Genomic DNA, 21,273 nt, shown 5'->3' with positions numbered 1-21,273 from the left:
AGTTTTTATATGTAATGATGATGGTAAAATAGAAAGAAATATGAAGAAAAAAACACTTTGGCAGCTACTTTGCTGTCCAAATTGTACTGCAGGTGCCAAAACCTCACAACTACTGTAAAACAGAGTCTCAGACATCAGGCAGTGGATTTATAACCATGTCCTGTAATAACTTTCTGTGATGGAGCTTTAAGAGGCATTAAACTCTTCAGACGTCTGGTTCCCATCACCACCACTGTGAACCATTCTGACTCGCTAAGTCTCTCTAGAACAGAGCGTTTCACACCAAACCACTCTGAATGACTGTTTACATCTTAAAATGAACAACAAATGAAGCCCCTGTAATGTTTTAAAGCATTTATTCAAACAAACAATTAAAATACAAACAGAAGATCTTAGCTGTCAAACTTTTTATTTGACTTTGTCAAGTGCAAAAGCATTTTAGGCGAAGTGCTACAGACATAAAATACAGCGGCACGATAAAATAAAGCACAGAAAGACGTCGCCACAATGGCTGCAATGAACAAAATTACCTTCATTTAATGCAAAAATATTTCTCAGCATGCAAATCAGCTTTGGCACTTGTGAATTTATTTTTTTTACAACAAATCTCAGTTTACCCAACACACAACCTCGAAGACATACACTTACTATTAGCATGTTAGCGAAACAAGCTAGCAAACTTCATTCGTGTTCGATGACGAACTGTTAAAACACGTTTCAACGCAACTGAAACCAAAGATAAACTCCTTTAGCGACATGAGGTTGTTCTGAAAATACTGCAGTTTATGTTGTGAAGTCTGAGTGAAAATAAAACAGTGTGGTCAGTGCAGATTATTTTAGAGCAAACGTGGAGAAAAGAGGTACATTAAGCAGTATTTACATCAGGGCACATCAATATGTACAAACAGACGCTGCTTAAAGACTCGAAGACGACTGGACTGGACGGAAAACATCATTCTGTTGCCGTTAAATGAGGAAGGTCTGAACTTCATTGCTCTGTTTTGCTCTTTGCTGCTTTGGTAAAAGCCATCTAAAAAGATTTTTAGTACTTTTTGCATTACGAGACCTTCACGTGTCCTGTAGGAGACAAACGAACATAGAAACGTTAAAAAAAATTACAAAATCATCCTGGTTTGGGTTCTTTCAAGGGTCCCTGAGCATCACCATGGTAAACAAGTTTATGGGTCATTATTAGTACTTTCCAGGAAACATTGCATAAACAACTTACAACGACAAATAAATGCTAGTTAGATCTGTTTCCTGATGTAAAATACTCAAAGTGAATAGTTCTACATAGATGTTCTAGCAAGGGAACGGGAGAAACAATCGACGTTACACGCGACGTCTTAAATATGGCATAGCGTAAAAGCTTAACACTGAAATAAAGTGCTACGTATAAAAGAAACACACTTCTTCTTTTAGTTAAAATAAATCTCTGGATGCTTAAATGAAGAGCAAGCTTTGGCAGACCTATACAGAGAGTAATGTTCTGGAAGCGATCTCATTTGATTTTCGTACCAAGCTTATTTTACTTACTTTTTGAAAAAAAAACAAACAACTCACATTCACTCTCTTAAGCAATCACTTACATACATCACTACAAAGTGCTTCTTTAAATAAGATTTAAAAACATTTTGAAAGTAACAATTATTACAATTAATAATGCATTATAATGTGTTCCTGATAGTAACGACTCGTGACGTGAACAGAGGAAAGTGAGATTGGTCCTTTTATGAGATTAACCCTTCTTTCATCGGTTACCACTTCATTTTTCCCTTTCTTTTCCTCCGTCGTCCTCTCGGTTTTCATTCTAGACCTTCTTCTCTAACCCAGGTCTTTCTTCCCTGCCTTTCTTCTATGTCTAACTCTTGCTCACTTCTTCAACTTTCTCACCCTCAGCTCTTTCGCTTTCACTCTGACTCGAGTCCTTTACATTTCCTACACCTCTACAACGCTGGAATGGACTTTAAATGAAGGAGTTCAGCACTCTGTCCATGCTCCGCCCACAAATGCATTGTTTTGTAGCAACTGTTGCTAGGCTTGAGAACCTTTAAAGAACGTTAGCATAAAACCTGTTACTAAAACTCAGTTTAGTCCAAACACCTCCATTTAGAGTGTCTATGTACGTGAGGTCACACTGTTGGGACAGATCGGCTGTAGTTATTTAATCAAGCTAACGTTGTCATGGTGGCAAATTCAGCAGGTAACACTACTTTGAGGGTCCACTGTAGAGGCTTTGGAGATGGTCAGCTCACTTTAACTTACATTCAACTACATAAATACAAGAGGCCACCCAGGTGCTCGTTCATTTACATTTACGGAATTTAGCAGACGCTCGTATCCAGAGCAACTTACAGTTTGATCATTTTACACAGGTAGGTGAAGGTAGTGTTGGGAGTCTTGCCCAAGGACTCTTACTGGTATAGTGTAGGGTGTTTACCCAGGCAGGGATTGAACCTCAGTCTACAGCGCAGAAGGCAGAGGTGTTACCCACTACACTACACCAACCACCTTTTAGTTAGTTCAGTCTCATCATCTCAAGGCTTGACTACTGCAACTCGCTCTTGGCTGGTCTTCCTATGTGGACCATCAAGCCTCTGCAACTCATCCAGAATGCAGCAGCACAACTCCTCTTCAATCTTCCTAAGTTCAGCCACGTCACCCCACTGCTGCGCTCCCTTCACTGGCTCCCTGTAGCTGCACACATCAGATTTAAAACCCCGATTCCTATAAAGCCAAAAACGCACCAGCCCCTCCCCCACATAATGGCAATGGTCAAAACTCGAACTGTACCTCGAGCCCTTCGAGCTTCAAGTACAGCTCAGCTCGACCCGCCATCCTTCAAGACTTTTCTCTGTCGTGGCACCCAGGTGGTGGAACGAACTCCCAATGCCTGGCCGAACAGAGTCTCTCACGGTCTTCAAACACAGATTGAAGGCACGTCTCTTTTTACAGCACTTAAGTGAGCACTAATTTAGTACTCACTGAAATGTATTGCGCTGTTTAATAAGGCTCCTTTTCTCTCTGTATCAACATGGACTTTCTGTTCTCTAGCAGTATCTGAGCTCAGGACTAACTTTCTTTCTAACCTATTTGTAACTAGCAAAGATACTTTCTCTGAGTGGACAACAAAACACTTTTTTAAGTCGCTCTGGCTAAGAGCGTCTGCTAAATGCTGTAAATGTAAATGTAAAAGTAACTGAACTTTAAGGTGGATGTAACAGACTCTCTTAAATCTACCCTGAACTCAAACCTAACTTTCAGCTCTAAACCAAAACTTAAACTTCAACACAAAACCTAAATCCTAAACTTGACTTTAACATTAACATTTAAACCTGACACTAACATTAAGGACGTTTTCACACTTGTCCGGAATACCAGGACCGATTTTGGCCTTGTTTGGAGGAGGGGCTCTTTATTGCTGGTTTGCTTTCACACACGAGTTTTATTCAAACCGTGGATCGACTGCACAACTCCTTACGTCACTTCTCTGCAACTCTCTCCACAATGGTCGGCAATCGCTTCATCCATTCGCTGCTTTTTACTATTTGTTTGTGTACAAACATTCAAGCGGTGAACTTCAGCGCTTTTGTTTACAACAATCCTTTCCCACCATAATGAAACCAAACACATTAAACTGAACCAGTTACAAAATCAACCAATCATGTAACCCCACATGCGGCGCCAGGAGTGGATAGCTTCCACATGCGCAGCGGGTCGCACAAGAGTTCGGAAGTGAACTGGAAGTGACCCCCGGACCCCCAATTTCAGGAGGACCAGCCATTGGTTCTCTGGACCACTCCCAGGCTCAAAAACAGCTTTCACACTTGACCGAACGTGAACTCACGGACCAAGCGGACCAGAAAACAGCTCTAGTGTAAAAACACCCTAAAACTGCTGACTATGAACTGAGTTTCACTAGACTGTTAACACTTTGCGCACCTGCAGATAATCTGTGGGTGACCATCAAAATAAAGTGTGACTTTTCGTTGTTGTTTCTGACCTATCTTGCTTTGTTAGCCTCAACACGGTTCAGCTCAGTACTCTAGCATTTTAAACTGGAGTCTCAGCAACATTCACTACAGTTTCTCATTAGGCGGAATAGTATTTGGCCGTTGTGTAAAGTGTGTCCAACCTAGCAACAGTTGCAAAGCAAGGACTGACTTGTTGGCAGTGCATGGATGGGTCAATAAAAGGGCAGTTTTGAACAGTGAAGGCTTGCTGATATTTTAGCACCCTGATAGCCTTTACAGACATATTTGTGTGTAGAAATTGCATGTGTGTACCTGTACGATAAGAAGCATGCATTATGCATAAGTACCTGCAAGCATAGATCTATTTGCTTAATGCTGATATGTTAGTCTATGTGTGTATATATATATATTTTATATATATATATGTTTGTGTGTGTGTGTGTGTGTGTGTGCGCATGATATTTCAGCTTCTGAATAGACCGCACTGATGGGCCAAACTTACGCCCATTACCTTGCAATAGCTTCCTTCTTTGATACATCAAAAAAATATTAATCAAAACATCACAAAACATTGCTCACATAATACATAACTCGACACAACTCAAATACTGTAAGACATCTTCACTATATAACAGACTTGCACTACAGTCTCATGATGTCACTTCCTGCCACTTCTGTGAGTTCATTTTGATGCAACGACAGCACAAGTTGTGCTCTTGTCGGTTTTAACCCATTTGACCGCCAGGGTCAAAGGGCTGGACTGAGGTCATTCAAAGGGAAGGACTTAAGGGGAGGGATCTGAGGCTAGCAGAATTTGTTGCGGGTAAAATCGAAAGGGTGACCAGCACCTCTTTGCTAACTGTGTAGTACTATGAGATTATATATCCCAGTCTTACAAGCCAAATCGCAACTGCTCTGGGATTGACTGGGATATTTTTTAAATCATGTACACTGTGGTAAAGAAAGTAGTTCCAACATTTTCAGTTTTCCATAAGGAGCTGGTAACAAAACCTGCTGTCACCAGTATCCTCCCTTTCAACAACAGATGAGAGCGAACCCTCAGCTACGCCACCAATAGTTGCTATTTTTATTGTCTTAATCACCTGATTTCAATCTTACATGATCTTCTTTCCAATGTACCAGCAAATGGAATCCTTGGGTCCTCAAGGTTTGGGGTGTCCTGAGATAGGCCTGTCTGTGTTAGGATGGACCTTGTTTTTCAGTGGTGGGGGTTTGTGCTTGCGTTTGCGTGTGGGCATAGTGGTGGTGTGTGCTGGATGATGGAAGAGGCTGGAGGGAAGTTCCTCACGATTGCTAAGTGGGAACCATTCAAGGGCACGAGGGATTGGGACTGGGGTTGCAATAGCTGAGCCTGGGGTAGAAGAAGGGGCACTATTTGGAGTGGGTATTGGTGTTGGAGGGGGCATCGTTTTGCTGGCACAGCCAGCAGTTTCTGAATCTTTTATGATGTTCAAGACCGACTTATGAGGACTTTTGGCAGTCTTGTGGGCTGTTGATTCTGCCGTGCCTACACTTGCTTCTGCCTTGATGGCACTTTCTTCTACCTTGAGGGGACCTAAATCCAGCTTGTGATCCTTGTAAGAATTTTTTTCAGTCTTACTGGCATGTGCATCCATGTCAGAACTTGCTTGTGCTTTATTAGGACCCATATCAATCCTTTGGGGACTTGCATCCTTTGGCAGCAAGTCTTGTTGAGGACCTGATGCCAAAGTATCTCCCTTGCGGAGGGCCTTATCAGTTTTGTGAGAACTTTTGTCATTTCTGCAAACCTTGTCAGAGGTTCTCCTTTCAGCTTTGTGGGGGCTTTTGCTCCTTTCTTTGTGGGAGTGCCTGTGCCCTTTTGTCTGGGACCCCTTGTGTCCCCTGCTGTGTTTCCTCTGTCCTGCAGAGTCCAGACTTCCACTGGTGCGCCCCCGGCTCTTCCTTTGGACTTTCTCTAGCCGGCACTCGGTGCGGTACAGTTCTTCCGTCGCTTGGGTAACCCTGTCCAGCTGCAGCAGCAAAGCATCAAAGGCTGGCAGGACCCTTCGAAGGGTTGCCTCGGTTTCTGCCCGTTCTCTCCAGGTCTGACCTCCTACCACCACCCCCAGGCCTAAACTGAGACCCAACCCAAGCCCGGGAGCCTCAACCAGGCTGCAGGGGCTGCTGGACGCTGGGCGCCAGGAAGCCTCAGAACCGCAGTCCACACTGTCAGGGGTTGGGGGAGCCTCGGGGGTGTCCAGAGGAGGCAGGCACAAGGACTTACAATCGCTGGTAGATGAGGAGCGGGATGGCGGAAGCTCCATTCCCTCGAAGCGCACCTTGTGTCGGAACTGTGGAGGTAGGGGCAAAACACCAAATGGTTAGTATCAGTTGATGTTGAATACTAAACGACTCTGTCTCTGTTTCTGTTCAGGCACTACAATGGTTAGGGCTTTTGAGTAGTAAACTAGATGGATGTAATGGGAAAACTTTCAGATTCAAGTAGATAAAAATAATCAGATAAGTGAGGGGAAGAATTTATCCAAAGTGCATTCTAATCAACTCTTCCATCCCCTTCTTCCACCTGTTTTTGGTGGTCATAATATTGTGTAGCCTTATTCCTGTCATAAGAAATTTTCCACCTTCAGGGTCCTGAATTTGAACTGAGGTCATGTAAAGAAAAGGTAGTAGTGATATGAAGCAAGCAATTGTGCGAACCATATACACACCTCTTTAGTGCGACTGAGGCCCATCCACATCTTGAGGCGTCGTAGGAACAGCTCCACCATCTCATAATCCTGCAGGTCCACCGCTGGCTGGTACAGCTCCGCCCTCACCCTGTGATAATTCCTTAGCAATACTGAGGTCACCAGCCACAGCAAGACAAGACGCAGCACTGCAAAGCTGATGTGAAACACGAAACAGGTAGCGGAGCAGGAGGAGGAGGAGTCTTCGCCTGGTCTCCATGACAAGAGTCCACGGCTTCCAGAGCCCAGCAATGACAAGCAGGCGGAGCTAACTGTTCCATAGCCTTCTAGGATGGAGTGGAAAAGCTAGAGAGAGGGAAAGTAAGTTTTTTCAATATGAATACTTCTTTCCAAATGGTTAATTAGGTGTTCTAAACAGAATGACAAACAGCACAGACTAAAAAGATGAAAGACACAAAGAGACTGCGGAAGAGTGGCCGTAAGGCACTTGAGGTAATGGCTTGACCTTGACTACTTAATTAGACCTGTTCCCTTTGAGATGATGCAAGCTGCAGAGTAGTAATTCACATCCATCAGGCCCTTCAACGAGTCAGAGAGACAATCGGACAATTTCTACACCATCTCAACTTGTGATTCAGAATGATCTACTTATCTCCCTAAAACTGTCACTTTAAGGGTGATATATTCAACGTTTTACACATTAATATAGCGGCAAACAACTATTTTCTTTGTAAAGTCACAGTGGTGTAATGGCGTTCTGAGCAGAGAATGAAGTCACGCCCCCTCTGTGTGTGTGTAATCTGAGCTTCTCTGATTTTTGTTTTCATAGCTGGGACGGCCACACATGCACGTTAGTCCCACCCTGTGGAAACGTCGGCCCCCCCTTACATTTTGTTTTGCCCTCCACAGACAGTGACCGCACATACAGCGAGCATGCACAATTTAAGGTGGAACGGGAAATTTTGAACAAGAAGCCGCGGTGCTGGAATGTAGTCTAGCTGCTGCACCTTTTAAGGTGGAATGGGAAAATTTGAACAAGAAGCTGGGGCACTGGAATGTAGTCTAGCTGCTGCACCTTTTAAGGTGGAATGGGAAAATTTGAACAAAAAGCTAAGGTGCTGGAATGTAGTCTAGCTGCTGCACCTTTTAAGGTGGAATGAGAGAAATTTGAACAAAAAGCTTCATTGAGAGTTGAAATGCATGAAAATAGATGAGGAGGTCGCTCCTGCTGGATAGGAGGGTAACATTAACTCATTTTTGCTGTATCACTGAATCAATAGGTCAGTATTGTTTTGTCCTGTTTGCGAATGTTCATGATAGCAGCTGGTTGGCTTCACAGCCGCAACTGTAGCCACAGTTTGCTAACCCACAGCCTAGCTAACTTTAGCTACATTACTTGCTGTGTGGTTGTTAACTCTAATAGTATATCATTGTATTTGTGTGTACAAGGTTTGCGAAGGGTTTTATGGCCACAAATATCTAAAAAGGCGTGTTGGCTTTGGCAATGTGCATCCACAAATGTGGGGGGCGGAGCTTCTGAAGGAGCACTGAAGGGAGGGTTGTGTCTGTTTTGCTGTTGAGTTCAAATATGAACAGTCGTTCTCCAGAATCGTATAGTGCTCCTTTAACCTTCATTTATGTAACTTGTCATTCAGTGGGGTATTTGTGTTATGTTGTAATATGTATGTAATATTCAATGTGTTTGCACTCTGTAATGTTCAGTGTTTGTGTTAGAATGCGCAGTATAGCACTTTTTTTATTTGAATTACCCTTTGAGTTGTGTAATTGCAGTCCATGTCTCATGTAACACTGCAAACCAGGCAAACACTACGTCAATTCTGTTGTGCATATGCGGAATGAACATAACAAAAAACTGTACTTTAACTCGACTTTGGACTTTGAACTTTCATTCCATTCTTTCACTGTGAAGTTGGTGTTGTATAACAGACTGGGCCAAGGTTTCTAACACAGTCTCTAACTTTTCAATAGAGACTGAATTCAAACCTGCAGGAAGTGACGCTAGTTAGATCACTGCACTCTGAGCTTTTGTTAAACTTGCGTCAATAGTTGTTGGCACCCCTGCTAAAGCTGAGCATGTGATGCCGTGGAGAAAAGTCTTTCATATAAGTCAGAAACCAATCTTTATTTATTTCATTTTCAGTCACATCATTAAATAAGTCTTTTTTTTTATTTTTATTTCTAAGGAGATTAGATATAATATATAATCCACTTGCATAAGGAGGATAAGACCAACCTGCAAGACCCTGCAGACCACCAAAACTCTTCCCATCAGATAAGCAGCACTTAAAGCTTCCATCTTTGAGAGGGAGGAATAAAAACCCCTAAGGTCCAGATCTCAAAATCACTGAATGTGTTTTGCATTACTTAATCATGAGAAACACAAAATGCAAACCAATTTCTAAGACTGAACTTTGGAGGTGTGGAAAAACATCCCTGCAGATTTCTTTGAAAAACTGAAATCAAATCGTCTGAAAATTTTTGTTACATTTAGTTGTTGAGGCTTCTGCATAAAAATCTGTCACCGCTTTTGTATTTTCTTTAAACATGTATTTTTGTAAATATTTATCTTTAAAAAAACAGACCATAATTAAGGGGCCTCTGCATTAAGCATTTGTGCATCCATAAGAGCCCTGAATCTTCACCTATAATGCTGGTGGGGGAACATCTATAACTCAACTGGTTGTCAGTACACTTACATACAAGTCTATAAGAGACAAAATACAGTATTAAGGTATTCAAGTACATATAAAATACAGGGCACTGAGAACCTTCCTTCATGCGGTTGTTGACCTTTGGCTCATAGGGCTGACTGTTTGAATGTTCTCAAATCAGATTCTACTCTAGTTTGGTTTCTGTTACCACCCCGGGTCGTAAGCGCCCTTTTTTGTATCTGTTTGACGACATTTTGTGTTTTTTCCGTTGTTGTATTATGTGACAGTACATGACTGGCCACTCGGGGGCGCCTGGCAGTATAAGAGGTCGCTGAACCACCATCTTGGGAGACATTCAGGGCTCTTTCCCCTTTGACACGACCTGGAAGAACAAAGAACACCTTCCATCCATCCATCGTCTAAACCGCTTATCCTTCTGGGTCATGGTGGGGTGCTGGAGCCTATCCCAGCTGTCACTGGGCGGAAGGCAGGATACACCCTGGACAGGTTGCCAGTCCATCGCAGGCCAGACAGACAGACATACACATTCAAACACACACACCTCTAGGGGCAATTTAGCACGTCCAATTGGCCTGACTGCATGTTTTTGGACTGTGGGAGGAAACCCACGCAGAAACGACCCTGGCCGCCCGGCCGGGAATCGAACCCAGGCCATTCTTGCTGTGAGGTGACAGCGCTACCCACTGCGCCACTGTGCCGCCCCTGGAAGAACACCTGTTCAGGCCAACCTGGCACTCTTCACACCTCTCTTAGCTTCACTTTGTGTGTGAAGTTTGAAAGTTTGTGAAACTCTAGTGAACACTGGAAAAGTAGGGGACGGGTGAAATTTAGTTTTGGTCACCTTCTGTTTTAAAGGAGGGAGTTAGAGTAGAGCTATATGTATTTTTTGTTTCTTTTGATTTTAGTTTAGTTAGATTTGCAATCGTTCGATGTGTTTGTTTATTATTTTAGCAGATGCTCGTCCCCAAAGCCATTACTTCCATTCAGTTTAGCCGTTTGCAAAATTCCAAAGTCTAAATAAACCTGCAGTTTGCTAATTTAAATGGTGTCCGATGTTTGGTCTGGCAGCAGGTCTGGGGAGCGAGCCCACTCTCATTTTCTGTTATGGCCTGACCCTGAGATTTGTTCTCAAAGGTCATAATGGACATTGTGAAAGTGAGAAGGAAGACTAGTCTAATGCAGTGTAGTTTACAAGCTAAGAGCAAATAGAGCCTCCAGCTCTGAGAGCACATGTGCTTACCAGGTGTCCCGTGTGCGAGTAGGCCAGCAGCAGAACTAGCAGAGCCAATGCAGCACTGAGCAGCTCCCACACTGACCTCCTCAATGTCCGGCCAAACACTGCCCACTCCCGCAGAAACCGCAGCTGATGAGACGCCTAAAGAGAGAGAGAGAAGAAGGATGGAGCCAAAAGGAGCAAGAGAAGAAGTGGGAATAAGAGTAGGAGAAAAGGAAAAAGAAAGAAAAATAACAAAAAGTTGAACTCAGATTCAGGTTTAGTTCTGCTGGTGTCATAATTATGAGTAAATGCAGATACAGAGTCATTCTCGTTAACATATTAGCAGTTCATTTCTATTTAATATACTCACTGTGTCTGTTGTATTTAAACACTAAATACTGTAGTGATACTCGTTTCATTTTTAAGTTTTGGTTGGAAATAAAAGGATTAAAAATCTCAGCGTAAAACTATACAATCAGGAATTTTATCTCCCTGGTATCTAGGCAGATACAGCCAAGCTCCCTCACTGGTCAGGACTTTTTCATGTTTTGGTTTACAGTAGGTGGGGCCAATGTCGGGAGAAAAACATGTCAAGGTCTGGAAATTCTATCGAGTGTGAATCAGTCATTTTAAACTTCTACTTTCTAACCACCTCCACTCTGCCTGCAACTGTTTGACTTGATTTTCAATATATTGTCTTTTTTTAAATTTAGTTTCTTATTTTTTTCCATTTATTTATTTTTTATTATTCATATTCTTATTCTTGTTTTATTTATCATTATTTTATTATTATTTCAGTCATTTTAATTCATTTTAGTTTCCTTTTTTGATCTTTTCCTCCCTTTGATTTATTTATCTTTTGATTTTATTAACTTTTACATTTTAGTTACGCTTTAACTATTGTTTTGTATTTTCTACTGTTTTTCTGTATTTATATTATTAATGTTTCATTGTTTTTTATACTCTTCTGATTTGAGTCATTTTTATTATTGAATTTACTTGTATTATTTGATATGTTCTTACACATTATCAATCCCTTTTTCCTGTATCAACTCGGCAACACTGTAAATGAGGGTCACCCTCAGTGTTCTCCAAGGTTAAATAAAGGTTAACTGATTGATTGAATATAAGCCACTGCCTTGTATTAGTCATCAGCAGCAGCTCTAAGACAGGCCTCTTTACTGAAAGAGTCACTGTAAAATTGCTACATACAAGGCAAATGTTAATGTCTGTTACAACCTTCAAATAAAACATGACAAGAATCCCACACTGGATAATAATGTATCATAGAGTATCATAGAGGATTTTTTCCTCGTTTTTGATTGAGGTTTGACATTTATGGCCCGAACTGAAGGTCTAGTAGTTATGCTTTGCCCCTGAAAACAAACTGTTAAAAAGCTCTTAGGAAAGAGTCAACAGAACTAGTCATTTGAGTATATGGATATTCCAGCTCATCTTAGTGTTCATTTTCGTAAACGTTTATTCAGATATGCAGTTCAGATATATTCAGATATGGGTACTTCGCTAAGTAGTTATCAACACACATAGTTATACAGGAGTTTAAAAAATGCAATAAATTACAAATTATCTTCAGATGTGTGATGTATACCATGTTGAGCTCTAGGCAGAGCTATGAATGGAACTATTACAAAAAAAAGATGACAAATTTGTACAGTGCAAAGTGCGAGTTATCGTTCTGTATGTGACCTGTAGTGAGATACGTAACAAAATCAACCGTACCATCAGGTATAAATGACCCCTTATGCTAAACATCCTCCATGATTTCATTTTTATTTAATGTTACAGATGTTCCTAAAACAGTTCAAATGCTCGCCCGTAATGTGTAGCTGGTGCTTCTCACCTTCAGCACCAGCAGAAAGAGCAGAGTTGCGTTCAGCTGGGTCAGGACCTGGCTCTGCTGGGCCAGCGGGAAAAAGTCTGTGAAGGAATCGCGTTGCTGTAGGAATGAGGCCCAGAGGCGGGCAGCGAGGGCGGAGCGACTGATGTGGAGGGCGGAGACTGCAGTCGCCAGCAGCAGAATACACACACCTGCCATGTTCCACACACGCAGGAAATAGCTCCACCCCTGCCGCCTCACGGCCACGCCCTCACGCACCAAGAAATAAACAGTCAAGATCATCAGGAGGAGCTAAGAGGGAGAAAACAGAGAGAAAGAAATCATTTCCAAGCTTCATTTGTTTGTTTTTATGGACGACACAGTCAGCGTATGAAATACCACCTTCTACTCTGGTGTTGGCTGGCTGCTAACTCACTTGCCATGGCAGCACTGATGTTAGCTTCAGTGGCAACAAAATGTTTGAGCTAACAATTCTTTTGGAAATGCTCTTCTAGTTGTGGTCTTCCACACACTGAGATCTTACACATCTCCTCTTTTGTCTTCAGTTTGAGAAATGAGTGAGAGTTCACTGTTTCAGCAGTTTCTTGGCAAAACCGGCAGGTTTTCAGATTTACACATATGTTACAGCATGTTGTAAAGTTCTTCAGCAGGATAAAAAATTACTTTTTCCTGAATTTGTATTTGTGCGTCTATTTCTCCCTAACAGACAGCAGAACTTCATAATAAGGACATCTTCAGGGACCTCCCAGAATTTTGATTCTGAGACATTCAGGGGATCCCAGACCCCCTCAGAACCCCCTGTATTTTTGAATACAGCACATCCAATATTTAGCACAACTTCTGAAAACTAGGGTTTGTCTGTGATTGCCTGAGAGGAAGAGACCTAACCTTGAGAAGTCGTAGCTAAATGAAAAAAAGTGTGGTAAGAGCAGACTGAACATTCAATCCATACCACATTTCTGTTTGTAAGTAGACGAGGAGATATTTTGTGATGATTTAAATAAAATGCACATTTATTGTTGGGGGCTTGTCACCGTTCTGTCAATATTTTGACAACAAAATGAACAGAAAAGGTCAGAAGTTCAGACTTGAACCTGTTGATGTAAACAGTATGTGTATGTAACTATGTAAATAGTCATGTACGTCCACTGAAATAGTATTGCAAAGTGACAATCATAATTCTAGATTTCTTAGGCCAGAAATGCTCAGTGCAAGTATGTAAATACAAATGACAATGCCTTGATTGAGACTTACTGTAGTAACTGTCTGAGATTGAGAGTGGCCTTGAGAAACAGTGAGAAATTTTATAACTGACTGAAAGACCAAGACAGCAAGTTTGAAACTGTTTGAGAAATTAAGAGTTACCGTCTGAAGGTTATAACTGAGTCATTGTGAGAAACAGTGAGAGGTTCTAGCTGTCTGAGTGACCGTGAGAAACAGTGAGAGGTTCTAACTGTCTGAGTTACCATGAGAAACAGTGAGAGGTTCTAACTGTCTGAGTGACCGTGAGAAACAGTGAGAGGTTCTAACTGTCTGAGTTACCATGAGAAACAGTGAGAGGTTCTAACTGTCTGAGTTACCGTGAGAAACAGTGAGAGGTTCTAACTGTCTGAGTTATCGTGAGAAACAGTGAGAGGTTCTAACTGTCTGAGTGACCGTGAGAAACAGTGAGAGGTTCTAACTGTAAGTTATCGTGAGAAACAGTGAGAGGTTATAACTGAGTTACCATGAGAAACAGTGAGAGGTTATAACTGAGTTACCATGAGAAACAGTGAGAGGTTCTAACTGTCTGAGTTATCGTGAGAAACAGTGAGAGGTTCTAACTGTCTGAGTTATCGTGAGAAACAGTGAGAGGTTCTAACTGTCTAAGTTATCGTGAGAAACAGTGAGAGGTTCTAACTGTCTAAGTTATCGTGAGAAACAGTGAGAGGTTATAACTGAGTTACCATGAGAAACAGTGAGAGGTTATAACTCAGTTACCATGAGAAACAGTGAGAGGTTATAACTCAGTTACCATGAGAAACAGTGAGAGGTTATAACTGTGTGAGTTACCGTGAGAAACAGTGCGAGATCCAGGCCGTGGCGGAGCATGTGCAGGCTGCAGGTTTTCAGGTCCAGGCTGGACTGAGCGCGCTCAGAGACGGGGAACTCCAGCAGTAAAGAGAAGACAGCCAGCAGGTCTATGTTTGTGTTATAGAGAGAAAACTCCACAAACAGCGCCCTCGTCCTGTAAACACAGAGTCAGAGGGAAGTGGGACCCGTTCATTCCGTCTGCTTTCAGAATGCACCCAGCGCATCGTTGTAAATATTACTGATCACACTCTAAAGCTGTAAGCAGTATCTAAAGCATCATACAGCCTCAGTGTTGTGTTCTCATATGCGCTTTAATTCTGAGGAACATCCCTCTAAAAGCTCTTTACACTTCATGCCCTGAAGTACAGAAGAAACTGTGAACTGTATCTCAGTATGAGAGCAGCTTTCCTGATAGTGGTCGTGTTATTATCTGCACACAGTGAACCACAGTCACCTCTGTAACAGAGTCTCAAACCTCCAGGGCTCTCTTTTACCTCTTTCTGTCTCTCTTCTTTTCTCCTTTTCCTCTCTCTCCTTTCATATTTTACTTTCTTTCTTCATTTCCTCTCTTTCCCCCTTTTCATTTCTCTCTCTGTCTCTCCAATTTCCTCTTTTTCTCAATTCCCCCTCTCTTGCTCTTCATTTTCCCTCTCCCCTTTTCTTCTCTCACTTTTTCATTTTCTCTATATCTTTCTATTCTCTATATCGTGCTGTTTCCCTTTCCTCTCTATATTCTTCTCCTTTTTTCCTCTTTCTCCTATCTCTATATCTCTTTTTCTCCTTTTCCTTGCTCAGTCTCTTTATCGCTCTCCTTTTTCCATTCTCCTATCTCTGTATCACTCTCTTTTTCTCCTTTTCCTCTCTCCTTCTCTGTCCCTCTCCTTCTCTCCTCTTCCTCTCACACTCCCTTTATCTCTCTCTCTTTTCCCGTTCTCTCTCTCCCTCCCTCCTGTGGGATACTCACAGTGGATCCAGCCACTGGTGGGTGTGGAGTTGCTGTATGAGGGTTCTAGATTTTTCCAACGTTCCGCTGATCTCCTGCACGAATCCGCCACTGTCGTACACAGACGCCTGACCCCAATGCCACACTCTACACAAAACATCAGCAGTTAAACACTTCAGCTAAAAAGTAGGGTTAGTCTTTGTTTGCTGATTGCTGACATATTGGGGGAAAAAGAAACATAAAATGCGGCCTGTGCAAAAAAAAAAAAAAGTGTGACAATTTATTTGTTTTAATTTTTCCCCTGATGAGTTAAACTCAGCAAATAAATAGAAACTGTGCAGAAAAAAATGCAGGAAAAATATTTTACCGTAGTTGTATGAATTTTACTGTAGTTGTTTGAAGTTTGAACATCCCTGGTCCAATTCCATCATTAAACCGGAGGCGCACAAACTTTTGCGCACGACTGTAGCTTTATTTGCATTGTTATTTAAAATTAGCCTTTAGACGTTTACAACCCTAAAAAATGAGTGCATGCTTTACAATAAATATTATAATAGTATTATAATTACTATTTACTACATAATTATATAAATATATTAATTATTATATAATCAATTATATTATATATCATAAATTATTACCATAATTATTAAATATATATTCCAAATCTAATGCATCACAATGCATTTTTGCAGCCCTAATATTTGGTCTAATGGTGGATGTGTGTACGCATTACTGTGAGTGTGACTGAGTGTGTTTGTCCTCACCCGTTTCTCTGAGACACACTGCGGCTCCAGTTCAGGGTGAGGGCAGACGCTGACTCCGCCCACCCGCCTGAGCCACACCCAAACCAGGATGATGCAGGGAATCGGCCATTAGTGGGGCAGACTGACAGAGAGAGGGAGACAGTGGTCAATGGTCATGTGATGTCACACAAAAAATGGTACAGCACAGTCATATGAATCTGTGCGTATGAGCAGAACTCAATTTCACTTTCTAAGGCTGGTCAAATACAGACTGTGAGGGTTTTCCTGGTCTTTGCCGTCCACAGTTCCCTTTAACTGCCATTTCTTAATGATATTTCAGACTTATGTTCTTACAGCTTTCCCTGCTTTGCAGGCACCAATTAGCTCCTCAGTGTGCTACTCAGAGGAGGTGGTTGAGTGTTAGCACAAGGTCTGAAGAGTTGGAGAATTTATTACGCTCTTTATTACGTCTACTGTTGACAATGACAATTCCTTATCACAGTTCTTGACCTGCCCAACCATTTGCAAGAAAATGTTATTGTTTTTAAATGCTGCTGGAGAGGCTGTATTTACTTCTTCACACTTCAAAAACCAACAAAACATTACTGGCCGGTGTGTCCAAACTTTTGCATAAAACTGTTTACTTTTAACATGTATATTTCATTTCTGGCATAGAAACCGAATTTATCTGTGTAAGTTATTTATTTTTTCATTTTTATCAAATAAATGTTATATTAAAGATAAATAAACAAAATAAATGGGTCATTCTACAGAAATGTCCACTTTTTTATCTGTCCATAGGAGTCACTGGTGTTACTGATCCTCATTGGTGTTACACATAAGAAAGGTAACACCAGAGCCATTTTAATGAAAAACTGCATTTTACAAAATGTCTGCTACAGAACATCAAACCACATGTTGTCAATCATGGAATATCCACTAAAACATGTAATTTAATCCATTTGTTTTCTATTTTTTAACAATTATCTAAGAATAAAGTGAGTCACACCAGTGACTTCAGCTAAAAGCTTCATATGAAATCATGAGCTAAATGAGAAAATCTCTGATAACTGAAAGACACAGTGGACTCACCATGAGCTTTTCTTCATAGATCCTCAGAAAAAGGTAAAAGGAAGTGATGTCATCAGTGTGATTTTTTTTTCAAAATAAGAGTTTTTTTGTTATGCAGTAACACCAGTGACATGACTCCTGGGGACAACAACTTTCATTATATATATTATAATATGTATGTGGCATTTGTATTCTTTATGTCATTTAAATCATATACTTCATAGTCTTGTATAGATTATTGCAGTTAAAATTGCAGGAAAACATGTGAGGACGAGCTCTTCTGTGGTGCTTGGAATTCTAGATAATTGATTTAAAAAAACAATACTGCTAAAATGATGGATCAAGAAGGTGTAATTGTTAAAATAAATTATTGTTTTATTTGAAAACATAAAAAAAAATTGTAACCCAAACATGTTTTTTAAGTGTGATATATCTGTAAGCGCTAGGGGCACAAAAATGGACGTTTCTGTAGAATGACCCAAATATTATTTTATCAAAAAGTGCCAACAAGATCAACAGATCTGTACAAGAATTAGCTCAAAATTCCTTGTAAATCTGTTAATTGATCATTCAAATCTTGATCTGTTTTTTACAATTACATTTAAACTTACTTATACGTTCATGAAAGAGGTCTGAATAAACCAAAATTAAGCAAAGTATAACCTTAAAACCAAGTATCATCGCCATCTGTTACTGTTTGGATGATTCCAAAATATCTTTCTTCACATTCCAAACCAAAATCCTGCAAGTCTTTCCTTCCCGTTCTCATCCACGTCCCTCTTTCTATCTTTATCTCTTTCTTTCTTCTATCAGTGTCACCTGGTTGTGATCTGATCTGTCGGAGGCGGGGCTTCCCCAGCAGCAGACTGCCCGTCTCCTCCATGAGGGTGGGGCCGTCCAGTAACTGCGGCAGCAGTGAATCAGAGAGCCACTCCCACACTGCCTCACGCCTAGACACAGGATCAGATCAGAGACACGGGTCAGAGTGTGCTGGTGTCTGCGGGATAAAACACCAATAGTACATATACGTACTTATAATAACATTAATACAATAAGTAGTGGTTTTATGTCAAAGTGTTTGTCTAAATATTTCAAAACCTCTCCTTAAGGAGGCACAGTGTTACTATTTATCATCCAATGCCTGGTTTAACTAATTCATACTTCATTATGGTAAATCAAGTGTGCAGGTGATGAAATTCTCAAATCTAAGCAATGGATGTTGGTGTTCAGGAGAAATCTGGAACCAAACGTTGTTCTTTGTTCTTCAAACTAGCTCAAAAGATTTCATTGTTTTTTCTAAACCAGTAATTCTTGTTCATTTGTACAGTAATTATGTTTGCTTGCATATATTATTTGTGATGTTTTTATAAATGGTTTTAAACAAGGTGCTTAGGTGCCAAAAAAGTTTGCACACACACATATATACGCATACAAACACACCTAAATACATACAGTTCTGTGCAGAAGTTTTAGGCACCTGAGAAAATGATATTGAAAAAGCTCAAAAAGGTGCGCTGGTGATGAAATTTAACAAACCCACGCACTGAATGGGGGTGTGGAGGAGAAATGTGGGACCTTGTTCATCAAACTAGCTCACAAGATATCAACTACTTTTCATTTTACTTTGCCTATGTGTCTAAGTATCTATATATCTATCTAAATATCTCTCTCTCTCTCTCTCTCTATATATATATATATATATATATATATATAGATATACATATATAGATATACATTTCCAAAAAAAAGTTGGGACTCCTTTCAAAATGTAAATAAAAATGCAACGATGTGTAAATCTTTTAAATCCTATATTTTGTTGAAAACATATCAAATGTTGAAACTGAGAAATTTTTTTTTTTTTCAAAAGTATATGCCCATTTTGGGGCCAGCAACACGTTCCAAAAAAATGTGAAATTCTTTTTGGAAATCATGGACACTGTGTCCTCCAGGCTAAAGACCACTCAGCTTGTTATCAGTTGCACAATTCAAAAGCCAGTATTCATGATGATATAGGGGGGCATTAGTGCACATGGCATGGGTGACGTACACATCTGTGACAGCACCATTAATGCTGAACCATCTATACATGTTTTGGCAACATTTGCTGCCATCCAGACGGCGTCTTTTTCAGGCAAGGCCTTGAATATTTCAGCAAGACAATGCCAAACCACATTCTGCACATATTACAGCAGCAATGAATTATGTATTAAAAGAGTCCGGGTGCTAAACTGGCCTGCCTGCAGTCCAGACCTGTCACCACTGAATATCTGGCACATTATGAAATGAAAAACATGACAAAGGAGACCCTGAACTGATGAGCAGCTGAAATCCTGTATCAAACAAGAACAGGAAAACCTTTCACTTTCAGAACTACAGCAGTGTCTCCTCAGTTCCCAAATGCTTACAGAGTGTTAAAAGAAGAGGTGATGAAACACAGTGGTAAACAGGCCCCCGTCCCAACTTTTTTGGAACGTGTTGTTGGCATCAAATTCAAAATGGGCATATATTTTTTCAAAAAACAATAAAATTTCTCAGTTTCAACAATTGATATGTTGTCTTTGTAGTATGGTTTACATGATTTGAATATCATTGCATCCTGTTTTTTTTTACATTCTGCACTGCGTCCCAACTTTTTTGGAAATGGGGTTGTATATATACACACACACACACACACCACACACACACCACACACACAGTGTCCTGCTGATGGAATTTAACAAAGCCATATATATGTGAAGGAGACAGTCCATTAATCTTACAGAAACAGAGGATGTGAATCCAATATTGAGTTCTGTCACAGCACTCCTGACTGATAACACTCTACCACCACACACACCACACACACCGACTATTCCAATCAGCAACAAGCTGTCCACTTACATCACACACACACACACACACACACACACACACACACACACATGCTCTCTGACTCTTATTCTCCCCACTAGCTCCATCACTTCCTCTCTCAATCTCTCTATGTAGCTTCTCACACTTTATCAAATACAGTCTGACACAAGAGACTCCAGTTCAGGTTGTCAGAGAGAGAGACAGAGAGAGAGAGAGAGAAAGAGGTCGGGGATATAACAGATAGTGTCATTCTGTATTATTTAGTCTTGACAGTGTGTCAGAGAAGGAAGCACTCAGAGCAGCAACAATTCTTCAGGACTTCTTTAATTTACGTAGTCTTGAGCAGCCTTCCTGAAGTGTTCTCCACTCGTTTCAATGAGCTATGAGGAATAAATCGATAAACCAGACCACTGTGCTATGATAACCGTTACCTGCTGATGTTGCTGAAGCGCTGTGTGTGTAGGTAGCTCTCTAGCTGAGTGTGCAGTCTCAGTCGGTGAGCGTCTTTGGCCGAGTCGGTGTAGTTCAGAAGCAGGACCACCAGCAGGAACAGCATGTAGACCAGAAAACCCTGCAGAGATAACAAAAAGACATCCACTACCACAAGATCCATCACTGAAACACTGCATTTAATGATGAACATCATCCACTACCACAAGATCCATCACTGAAACACTGCATTCGACGATGAACATCATCCACTACCACAAGATCCATCACTGAAACACTGCATTCAATGATGAACATCATCCACTACCACAAGATCCATCACTGAAACACTGCATTCGACGATGAACATCATCCACTACCACAAGATCCATCACTGAAACACTGCATTCAATGATGAACATCATCCACTACCACAAGATCCATCACTGAAACACTGCATTCGACGATGAACATCATCCACTACCACAAGATCCATCACTGAAACACTGCATTCGACGATGAACATCATCCACTACCACAAGATCCATCACTGAAACACTGCATTCAATGATGAACATCATCCACTACCACAAGATCCATCACGGAACACTGCATTCGACAATGAACATCATCTATTACCACAAGATCCATCACTGAAACACTGCATTCAATGATTAACATCATCCACTACCACAAGATCCATCACTGAACACTGCATTCGACGATGAAC

General features: G+C 40.9%; 1 protein-coding gene across 1 annotated transcript in view; it reads right to left on the bottom strand.

Moving 5' to 3' along the window:
* Positions 1 to 2,426: 2,426 nt before the first annotated feature.
* pkd1a (polycystic kidney disease 1a) overlaps positions 2,427 to 21,273 on the bottom strand; it is a 182,441-nt gene continuing 163,594 nt past the window's right edge. The window contains 9 exon segments of the mRNA XM_036557614.1: positions 2,427 to 6,307; positions 6,686 to 7,009; positions 10,598 to 10,732; positions 12,435 to 12,722; positions 14,484 to 14,658; positions 15,469 to 15,594; positions 16,215 to 16,335; positions 18,084 to 18,214; positions 20,546 to 20,685. Coding sequence (XP_036413507.1) covers positions 5,138 to 6,307; positions 6,686 to 7,009; positions 10,598 to 10,732; positions 12,435 to 12,722; positions 14,484 to 14,658; positions 15,469 to 15,594; positions 16,215 to 16,335; positions 18,084 to 18,214; positions 20,546 to 20,685 — 2,610 coding nt within the window. The 3' untranslated portion in view covers positions 2,427 to 5,137.

The sequence above is a fragment of the Colossoma macropomum genome, unplaced genomic scaffold, assembly GCF_904425465.1.
Source record: "Colossoma macropomum unplaced genomic scaffold, Colossoma_macropomum, whole genome shotgun sequence".
NCBI classification, from domain to species: Eukaryota; Metazoa; Chordata; class Actinopteri; order Characiformes; family Serrasalmidae; genus Colossoma; species Colossoma macropomum.
Note: the sequence above shows the minus strand (reverse complement) of the source record. Positions and strands in the feature narration are given on the sequence as shown.